Source organism: Sapajus apella, unplaced genomic scaffold (assembly GCF_009761245.1).
Source record: "Sapajus apella isolate SASKATOON/1434 unplaced genomic scaffold, GSC_monkey_1.0 scaffold2, whole genome shotgun sequence".
Classification (NCBI taxonomy): domain Eukaryota; kingdom Metazoa; phylum Chordata; class Mammalia; order Primates; family Cebidae; genus Sapajus; species Sapajus apella.
Window position 1 is genome coordinate 19,413,111 of NW_022436942.1, and position 11,256 is coordinate 19,424,366.

General features: G+C 43.2%; 1 protein-coding gene across 26 annotated transcripts in view; it reads left to right on the forward strand.

The window, feature by feature from the left end:
* The window catches only part of R3HDM2 (R3H domain containing 2), a 187,556-nt gene that overhangs the window by 146,323 nt on the left and 29,977 nt on the right, over nucleotides 1-11,256 (forward strand). For 18 of the 26 annotated variants that reach the window (XM_032289702.1, XM_032289693.1, XM_032289713.1 and 15 more), the window contains 4 exons: nucleotides 1,807-1,838; nucleotides 1,937-1,990; nucleotides 6,515-6,747; nucleotides 10,108-10,274. In XM_032289702.1, coding sequence (XP_032145593.1) covers nucleotides 1,807-1,838; nucleotides 1,937-1,990; nucleotides 6,515-6,747; nucleotides 10,108-10,274 — 486 coding nt within the window. The remainder of the gene's footprint in view (nucleotides 1-1,806; nucleotides 1,839-1,936; nucleotides 1,991-6,514; nucleotides 6,748-10,107; nucleotides 10,275-11,256) is intronic. The other 8 variants (XM_032289840.1, XM_032289685.1, XM_032289834.1 and 5 more) reach the window with 1 other exon arrangement.

Consider the following 11,256-nt stretch of genomic DNA (forward strand, 5'->3'; position numbering starts at 1 on the left):
GATCAGGAGTTTGAGACCAGCCTGACCAACATGGAGAAAAACCCCATCTCTACAAAAATATAAAATTAGCCAGGTGTGGTGGTGCATGCCCATAAAACTCAACTGCTTGGGAGGCTGAAGCAGGAGAATCACTTGAACCTGGGAGGCGGAGGTTGCAGTAAGCCAAGATCGCTCCATTGCACTCCAGCCTAGGCGACAAGAGTGAAACTCTGTTTCAAAAAAAAAAAAAAATAGTAGCAAGCACTTATATAGCACTTATTATCTTTTAGGCATTGTTCTCAGTACTTGATATAGATTAACTCAGTCCTTACACTAGGCATATGAAGTAGCTTATCTTATTTTCCCCATTTTATAAATGTGGAACTAAGGCACATAAAGGTTAAACAACCATGTGAGGTCACACTGCTAGTTAGCAAAAGAGCTGGGTATTTGAATTCAGCCTGGCTCCAGAGTCTATGCTCTTAACGCCTCATGTAAACCACCTCCCGATAGCTTGCTCAGCTCTGGGCTCTTTACATTAAGAAGTACCAGTGACATTGTAACCTAGCTGACTATCTGTGATGTGTTCCTCTGCTTCACTTACACATGGGAAATGACTGCCCTGCTATGACATCCATTAGCAAAGCTACAGATGTTCAGAAAGCACAGACAATTTATAATAGTGTATTGGAGCTAATTATGTACAACACTGGACTGTATCTACCTACAACCATAACAAAGGCAAAGTTAGGCTCTTCTCTTTTTTCTCCTGATTTTTAGTCTTCAAGCCTCTACTAATGTATGTATTCCTTGTTAGATCCTTGTAGATTTACCACTTTCATTTCAGCACTTTCTAACTCTTGTTGTGGTAGAAGCATCAGGAATCTTAGAAAGTCTAGACAAGGAACTGTGGCCAAAGCCTATCGTACTCCAAAGATTCCATGTGGAGAGGAGCCTGGCCAAAGGGAGCTGATTAGGGGTGGAGTTATGGGGCTGAGGGGGGGAGCAGGAGGCAGGCCAAAAAGAAAGGAAGTGGCAAGAAGGGTGTTTGGATGGAAATGCTGCTGCTGCAGCCTTCTCTGAAGCCTGAGCTGTATATTGGAAAAGCTGCCCAGCATAGGCTCTGCTCTGCATGGAGCCCACTCTGCTCAGCAGCTGGACACTCTTGGTACATTTTCCTAAAGCTTGGGAATCCACCACAATGCTCACTTCACTCAGCTCAGTGGCTTTGTCAGGAAATGATCCCCAAAGGGAATGTTTCAGGCTTTTAATTTTCTCATTTTTTCTAGGCTCTGAAAGTACCTGCTTCCCCAATATCCCACTCTCCTTGGGTCTCAGGTCAGAATGTCTTTCATTTTGGCCAATGTAGAAGACAGAAATGGAAAAGCCATTGAAGATGATTTCCAAAAACAAAGTTTCTTTATCTTGTCTCCCTCTTCCCTTCCTTTGAACACACTCTTTGGGACCAAGGACATCAATTATTATTCTCAGCTTACCTTTAGAACAATAAATTTAGAGCTAAAAAGGAAATAATAATTAGGTTAATATTTTCCTCTTCCTCCTTTTCACACTCCTGCCTTTATCAGCCTCTTTTTTAAAACACTCTATCAGAAGGCTTAAAACCACCAAATGCTCTTTCCCATTAAATGTGAGAAGTCAGATGGGGTATGTGGGTGTGGGTCATCCTGTCCCTGCCCCTTTTCTCCCTGTTGGTGGGGTGAGCTTTGGTTTTAGGACCTTGGGTATTCATAGCATCATGGACATCCTTTTCGGTTATGCCATGCTGTTTTCTTATAAGTTATTTTCCGTTTTCTCCCCCTCACCTAGACTGGCCAGAACGGATATCTAAATGACATCAGGTTAGTACCACTTAGCATGTTCCCTGCTTCTCATTGAGCTTTGACAGTGAGGTTAATATAATCCTGTAATGATGCTTTTCTTTGATGTTAACCAACAGACTCTCCAAAGAAGCCTTTTCTTCTAGCTCTCACAAAAGAAGGCAGATTTTTAGGTACCTCTGTGTGATCTATATCTCTCTTTTTTATTTTTAATTTTATTTTGTTTTGCTGTAATCTTTTCAGCAGAGTGGGTTTGCTCCATGCATGGCTGCTTGTGGAATAATTAAATTTGTGGTTTTTGCAACGTTGGATATTTTTTCCCATTAAAAAAAAAAATGGCTCCTGCTCAATGACTTTATTTTTATTGTTGCTCATTTCATTTTGAGTCCTAAATAGGTGGTAAAGGGGACCAAATAGGTGTGTCTGGTATAGGTACAGCTTTCTCCCATACATTTGCTGGAATTGGGCATTTTTGAAAGATTCAAATATATTTATGGTAAGGTAAAAGAATGGGTGTCTTCTGGCTACCTTTTCTGATTCTATAGAGATGTGTAGACATTATTCCTGACCCAGCATAGGGAGTATTATGTATCTTTAGGAAAAAATAATACATATATATATAGAGAGAGAGACACATATATATGAACATCTCTGTCTATGTAGTTTTCTCTCTGAGGCAATGTAATGTTAAGATGACCTCAGAAAGGACTTAAGGAACCTGTCTGCCTTAGAATGGGCTTAAAGTGTGTCCTTCATATGATCATTCATATGAATGCTGGTGCAACCCATTGTATTAACTTCCCCAGTTCCTAACGTTCTTCATTTCCCCACAAAGCAGGTACAAGACCCTCCCTTTCATTTCAGTCTCTCAGTCCTAACCCAGAGGATAATACCTGGCAGTGGTAAGAGAACACTACTTTAGGATCTGTTCTGTTACCAACTCATTTTAAGTATATTCTTCCCAATTTACCAATGGAAAAACTGGAAAATACAGAGAACCTGAGTATTTAACACTAGAATTCAGGTGTAACCCTTTCCAAAGGGTTTCCCTCTTACTGACTGCTACACTTGATAAGGACTATCTGGCTAACTCAGATGTGAGCTCTCACTCCTTGTGCTCTAGTTGTCCCTTCCCTGTTGGCCTTTCTAAAGCTGGCCAAACCATGGAGAAACTGAGATAGTGAGATTTCCCATTCTTGGGGTAGAGGATTTTCCATCTCTTTGAACTCTTTTTTTCCTAGACTATTCTGCCTGTGGTCCATCTGAAAACCCCAGACAGAGAGGGCCTTACATTGTTGGTAGTAGTATAGAGTCCCCACATTAAAAACAAAAACAAAAAAACAAGATTCCTTCTCCACAGTCTACACTTCAGGGTCATAGATCATCCCAGGATAACTGTAAGAAATAGGAGTTTTAGTATATGTGCTGCCAAAGCGAGCACAGAAATAGGAGTTTTAAACCAACTCCTATGTGTGAATTAATGCACAGTGGTTTATAGTCACCAGAGTATACTTTATCTTATTTAGTTCTCTCAACATCCTAATTTGGTCAGCTGGTTTACATCTACAAAAAACAAAAGCAGAGAGATTAAGTGGTTAGGCCAAGTTTACATGGCTAATAGTAGCAAAAATTGAGCTGATTCTTTTTTTTTTTTTTTTTTTGAGACAGAATTTCACTCTTGTCACCCAGGCTGGAGTGCAATGGCACCATCTCAGCTCACTGCAACCTCTGCCTCCTGGATTCAAGCGAATCTCCTGTCTCAGCCTCCGGAGTACCTGGGATTACAGGCACCTGCCAGCACACTGAGCTAGTTTATGTATTTTTAGTACAGATGGGGTTTCACCTTGTTGGCCAGACTGGTCTCGAACTGTTGACCTCAGGTGATCCGCCTGTCTTGGCCTCCCAAAGTGCTGGAATTACAGTTGTGAGCCACCGTACTCAGCCAGAGCTGATCCTTTGTTTAGTGTTCTTGTCACTACGCCACACCAGCTCTCTACAGATGTCACTCCTTCCTCTTTTAGTAGTGTTCCATTTGGATCCCTAATCCAGATTCACTGGTTAGAATGATGCCCTTATTAGTGCTGTGGAGCATCAGATACATCAAACTGTGCAGATAATAGCTTGAAGGATGTAGTGAGCAGGTACAGACCTTTCCACTCCAGACCTCCTTTTAAGCTACTGGTTTTCAGGCTGAGCTTTGATTAAAGATCTAGGTCATCTGAAATGCAGCATCATGGGCTCTTAAGGAATAACTTTTTCCTCTACTTGGATACTAGTCCAGAACGCCAATGTTTAGAAGCTTATCTTCTCTAATTGCTTTACGCCTTTCTGGCCCAGTTTATGTTTGTGAAACAAATACCTGTAAACCAAACTCCGTCATCCACATTGGCAGTAACTATGGCAACTTCCCAGTTCTTTGGAAGAGTCTGCTCCATTGACAAATAAGCCACAGTGAGGCCTTACTGATGTTTATTGCCACCTCTTCAACAGGCATCTCTACCCATTCCCCAGACCCAATAAGCTGGACTTTTCACCAGCACTAAATCTGCTTGGAAAAATTAATCGGCTCTGATTGCATGAATATGAGGTGTGACTGTTCTTTGTCCTTTACCTCCATCTCTCCAACATACACACAACCTAGTCCAGTGCTCAGAATTGAATCTGGGGAGCTTTCCCTAATTATTTTTATTTGTAGAGAGGGAATATTGATCTTTTTCCTGCCAAGACTCAACTTAGATTCTCCAGGTCTCAGGGGAGTAGTGTACTAACCCAGGTCAGTCAGAAGATTATCAGGCAGTCTACATTTTGAACGTTTGGTCATCACTGTCTTGGGAAAACTGGATTAGTATAAAAGTGCTGCTATAGCTTTCCAAGGTATTTGGTTTAAAGTTGCCTTATTCACTGTCTACCTCTAGTTGCAAGAGGAAATAAATGGCAGGATTTCTCTAACAGATAGTAAAGTGTTTACTTCAGTGGAAAAGGCCTTTAGGACTTGTGTTGCAAAATTCAAGCTCTGCTGTCTAATGAGCAGCCTCATCTATTGCAACTGCTGTATCCCTGTACCCCACAAACACACACATTTTTGTTGAGTCAGTATACTTGCCTTTGTCCATTGAGATGTAGCTATTGTCTCTCACTTCAGGTCTGGTTCTGTTCCTGGAAAGTCCCTAACTTATACTTCTTTCTTGTTTCTTTGTTATTCCAAAGGAAAGGGATAAAGCTTTGGAGAAACAGGAATTTAAAAAAATTCTCTAACTATATATAGAGAGAAGCATTTAAGTGCTTACACACACACACACACACACACTCACTCACTCACTCACTCACTCACTCACTCACTCACTCACTCTTGGTGTTGCAGAGAAGAATCAGCATGTTCCTAACCAGTTGTGCCAGTGTACTCTTAGCTCATTGTGATTGGCTTCACTAAAACCTAAAAGAAGGACCCTAGCATGTATTATGCCCCTTTTTCCTACAGTACCTTTGGAGTAGGTATTCTAATAAAGAAAGCTGTTTTCTTTAATATTAACACCCTTAAGAAAAACACCTTTCTCTATTAAAATAACTCTGAGCCTAGTGCCTTTGGAGCCAATGGGATTGGAATGGGAATTTCTATTTGCTTTTGATGGGATGGTGGTAAAAAGGAGGGAGCCCAAACTGCAATGATTTTTTTGCTTAATTATTCTTCAGTATACATACCAAAATATTTGTAATTGTTGCCATTTGGTTTTCTTAGATCACTAGTTGTTGGGGATGTGGGGTATGAAAGAAAAATTACTGGTTAAGAAGTAGTGAGAGCTCAACAAGACAGAGTTTTCAGGCCAACCTGGCTATCTTGAGGCATACAGCTGTTAATAATCATAGACAGTGATTATAACATCAAACTAACCCTGATGTTTTCAGAGCCAAATACAAGAGGGAAAACCCCTTTTCTTAATAGTTTTGGTTAGGGAAATAGGATTATGAATATGAAGACAACTAGGCACAGTCAACTCCCCTGCTCCCTGCCATCCTGAGTCCCAAGAGCATATTTGCTGAGGACTTCAGCCCTTAGAGATCCTGAAACCAGTTGTTCGCAGATAGTAACATGGAATTTCCACAAAACAGGTTGGACCAATCCTAGACGACCAAACTCAGTTTTCCACAGTGCCCTTTTAGTCCACTATACTCTTGCAACTTCTGGAAAGGTGGCCATAAGCAGCGCCTCTGCTGGCTTAGATGTGTTATGTGGAAGACCTGTTGTGGAATTTATCCATGTCGTTGGCTTCTCCTTCCTTTTAGCAATAGCAACTTCTAGGAGTCCTTTTATTTTAAGAACTTTCAGAAGGAACTGGTACCCCTCTGTTCCCCATTATTTCCTGCATGTGTGGGATTCCCCTCAGAGGGTGGTGAAGAGACCACAGCCAATCTCAGCATCATGTATATGGTTTCCCATCCACCTCTGGTCTGATGTATTAAATTAGTTGCAAGTGCACTGTCTTCCAGATTTGCCTCTGTGTTCTTTGTTACTGTACTGGATCTTGTTCTGTCTGCTCCCATCAACTCTTGGTTGGCCAACCAACTAACAATAAGTCAGTGTCCATCCTCCCTTTAATTCTTACCCATTCTTTGTTATTCAGAGAATAGAAATGAACTATCTCCTAGCCTTTCTGCTAAGTGGTGTGTGGGGGGTGCTCTGACCACTATTGTCTCTGCAGGGGGAACCGTGAAGGGCTGAGCCGCACCTCAAGCAGCCGACAGAGCAGCACAGACAGCGAACTCAAATCCCTGGAGCCACGACCTTGGAGCAGCACAGACTCTGATGGCTCTGTCCGGAGCATGCGACCCCCTGTCACCAAAGCCAGCAGCTTCAGTGGAATCTCTATCCTTACCCGAGGTGACAGCATTGGCAGCAGTAAAGGCAGCAGTGCAGGAAGGATCTCCAGGCCAGGTATGACAGCTTCTTTCCTTCCATGTCATTCCCATGCCTTCTTGCTTGTCTCATGTGAAACATCACTGATACTTTTTTTTTTGAGACAGAGTCTCCTTTGTTGCCCAAGCTAGAGAACAGTGGTACAATCTCAGCTTGCTGCAACCTCCACCATCCGAGTTCAAGCGATTCTCCTGCCACAGCCTCCTGAGTAGCTGGGATTACAGACTTGTGCCACCACACCTGGCTAATTTTTGTATTTTTAATAGAGATGGGGTTCTACCATGTTGGCCAGGCTGGTCTCGAATTCCTGACCTCAGGTGATCTGCCTGCCTTGGCCTCCCAAAGTGCTGGGATTACAGGTGTGAGCCACTGCGCCCAGCCCATATTTACTTTTAATAAAACATTTGTCCCGGCTGGGTAGGGTGGCTCACGCCTGTAATCATAGCACTTTGGGAGGCTGAGGCTGGTGGATCACCTGAAGTCAGGATTTCTAGACCAGCCTGGCCAACATGGTGAAACCCATCTCTACTAAAAATACAAAATTAGCTGGGCATGGTAGCAGGTGCTTGTAATCCCAACTACTCAGGAGGCTGAGGCAGGAGAATCACTTGAACCTGGGAAGCAGAGGTTGCAGTGAGCCGAGATCGTGCCATTGCACTCCAACCTGGGCACCAAGAGCGAAACTCCATCTCAAAAATAAATAAACAAACAAACAAAACATTTGTCCCAATATAGTTTCCTGGAAACCTAATACACCCAAGGGAAGGGAAATTTGAATTTTGGATCCAGTGTCCTTGCTTGGATTTAGTCTTCCTTATTTTCTTTCAAACCTTTTTTTCTTTCAAACTTTTTTTTTTTTTGAGAAAAAAGATTGATTGGTATTAGATTATTTTCTCTGATTTTCAACTAAGGTGGGACATCCGTATTAGCCCAGGTTCAGGTTATATACTAAGATGAAAATGATAGCCACTTTCATTTTGTGACCCTTGAGATTATAGAGGCTTTGTAGAGCAGAGGGAGTCCTTAGAGTTTAATTGTTTGTAATTAATTGATACCAGCCAATAGGCTAGAATTTAGAGGGATGCTACAATGGCTGCTTCTCTGGAGCTCAGTCAGTGGAAAGGAGTAGACACTCCTATGTTCCACATGAAAGCTCTGTAACCACCTATCAGCTCTCCTGCTATAAAACCTTCTCCATCTATCTGTTCCTGCTGCACTGTTAGCAGAAGGGCATTTAAACCTCTATTTTATCCTCCTCGCTTTGAAGAATTGCTTGAATCTCATCCCAGAAGTTCTGTAGTTATCCTTAGAAGACATCAGTAGGGCTGAAGATTTTGCCTCTGACCCCTAGGTCTCTGCTGCCCTTCTCTGTTACCCCTTTTCTAATCCCACTGCCTCAGTCTTTATCCAGGCCTTTGTTTTCTTTTATGCAACTATGACACTAGCTCCCAAGCTGATATCCCTACTCCATTCTCAGCTCTTTTTATTGATTTTTTTTTTTTCACTTTTTCAAGAGTTGGGGTCTTGCTATCATCCAGGCCTTAGTGCAGTGGCACCATCATAGCTTACTGCAGCCTTGAACTCCTAGGCCCAAGTGATCCTTCCACCTCAGACACCCAACTAGCTGGAATTACAGAAGTGAGCCACTGCGCCTGGCTGCTTAGCCCTTTTTAGAGCCAGTTTGCCAGTCTAAAACAGATCTAAACACGTCAGTACTCTTTTAAAAATGTTCATTTCTGCATCATCACCTGCATAAAATCCAAACTACTTAATATAGCATAACTTCCTGACTCCAGTTTGCCATTGCAGTCTCATTTCCGGATCTTTCCTTCTCCAGCCCTCCAACTATTTCTTGAATATGGCATTAGCTTTGTTCCCTCTTGGTCTCACAAGCATCTGTCATTCTTCAACTCCAGCTTTCTTGCTGACCCCTCTTTAAATCCTTTCCTGACCCTCCCAGGAGTTTTTGCCTCCTCATCTTTGTTTTCATACAACTGTCAATATCAGTGATGTATTCCTTATCCTTATCAGATTGTAATTATCATGTGGATGTCTATCACCTATCAGAAGTTCTTGTGCTGTTGGCCGGACATGGTGGCTCACACCTGTAATCCTAGCATTCTGAGAAGGCAAGGCAAGCAGATCACTTGAGGCCAGGAGTTCAAAACCAGCCTGGCCAACATGACAAAAGCCTGTCTCTACCAAAATAAAAATTAGCTGAGCATGGTGGTGGGTGCCTGTAATCCTAGGTACTTGGGAGGCCAAGGCAGAAGAATCGCTTGAACCTGGGAGGCAAAGGTGGCAGTGAGCCAAGATGGTGCCATTGCACTCCAGCCTGGGCAACAGAGTGAGACCCTGTCTCAAAAAAAGAAGAAAGTTTCTGTGCTGTTAAGGGCAAGGACTGTGTTTCACTCACCTTTATGTCTTCAGTTCATTATACAGTACCTGGCACATAGTAGATATTCAATAAAAGAATGTTGTGTTGAATGTGTTCATGCCTTGGAGAGCCTAGAAGTGGGAAAAATAGTTGGATAAAGGAAAGGTGGTGTGTATGCATGTGCCCATGTGTGTGCTTGAAGTTTTCTCAGCACATTTTTTTTGGGAGGGGGACAGAGTCTTACTCTTGTCGCCCAGGCTGGAGCGCAGTGAAGCAATCTACGCTCACTGCAACCTCCACGCCCCAGGTTCAAGTGATTCTTCTGCCTCAGCCTCCCAGGTAGCTGGGATTACAGGCACCTGCCCCAACACCAGGCTAATTTTTGTATTTTTAGTAGAGATGGGGTTTCACCATGTTGGTCAGGCTGGTCTCTAACTACTGACTGCAGGTGATCCACCCGCCTCAGCCTCCCAAAGTGCTGGGATTATAGGCGTGAGCCACCACGCCCATCCCTCAGCAACTTTTATAAGAGATGTTGCAAACTGAGAAGAAAGCAAAGAGAAGACAGATTCCCCACCCACCCCCACCCCCCAGCAAAAAGACCAATCTCTTAAGAGACCAAAAATATATGCCTTCCCAGGAAGTAAGCATTCGTGTTTTCAGCTATCTAAGTGTGATGGACAGATTCTAGGCACTTCAGGGGAGGTGCTTCTTCAGCAGCCTCACATTTTGTTCAGTTTTATAACCAAACATTGACAGTCAAGGATGGTTCCTGTCCCTAGGGAGCAGAGAAGCCTGCTAAGATGAGGACTTGCATCATCAAGGCAGCTCTATTGCATCTGTGCTTATCTATGAGTCTTCAAAAGACAGCGGGGGAGAGGAAAAAAGGGAATAAAGAGGAAAGCCAAGGAAAAAGTAGAGCCCTCTGACTAAGCCTTCCAGGGATAATGTGTTCGTGGCCTGTGCTTACAACTTTTTGGTGGGTTTCTTCTTTGCCTTAGGTATGGCACTAGGTGCCCCAGAAGTGTGCAACCAGGTCACCTCATCCCAGTCTGTCCGGGGCCTTCTCCCTTGTACTGCCCAGCAGCAACAGCAGCAGCAGCAACTTCCTGCTCTCCCACCCACACCTCAGCAACAGCCACCCTTGAATAATCACATGATCTCACAGGTGAGTCACCACTCAGTGTCAGAGTCCCCTACACTCTGATTCAAGCAAGCTTTAGATGTACCGTCATGTCTCTTGTGCTGTAGGTGGCAGGAAGGATCAGTTTTTGGAGACATGCCACTCTCTCCCTCGTTTCTCACTTGTTAGTTATAGGGAAAGAAGAACCCTGGGCAAAGGTTTTACCAAATAACTCTCAGCAGAGTGAGCCTGGGAGTCTTTTGCTTTATATTTCTTCCTCTGCCTCCTGAACATTGTCAGTAGACTCCTTTATTTCATACCACCTTTCTACTATACCCCATTTCCCTCTATGTTGTGTGTAAATTAACAAGGCATTTTTTTCCCATTACATCTACATATGGAACTTGAAAAGATTATAACTTCCACCATCATCTGACCAACTTTGTGGACCCATAAACACATATTTATGTGTTCGGGTTTGGAGAAAAAAGAAATAACACTCAAGACCCCTGCCATACATATGCCATGAAACACAAAGACTCCATGTTGTCTTTGTTTTCTATTACTCATAAGGGCTGCATCCTTTTCCTTTGTTTGCTGGACTTGTAGATGTTGGTACCAACTAGAGTTTAAGTGAAGTTTTGCATCTGTGGAGACCAGGAAGGTCATCAGCCTAAGAATCAGATCATATTCTAAACCAGAACCTCAGTATTCTATTTATTTAATTTTTTAAAAATTTGGCCAGGCGCGGTGGCTCATGCCTGTGATCCCAGCACTTTGGGAGGCCAAGGTGGGCGGATCACCTGAGGTCGAGAGTTCAAGACCAGGCTGACCAATATGGAGAAACCCTGTCTGTACTAAAAATACAAAAAAATTAGCTGGGTGTGGTGGTGCATGCCTGTAATCCCAGGTACTCAGAAGGCTGAGGCAGGAGAATCACTTGAACCCAAGAGGCGGAGGTTGCAGTGAGCCAAGATCATGCCATAGTACTCCAGCCTGGGCAACAAGAGTGAAACTCCTTCTCAAA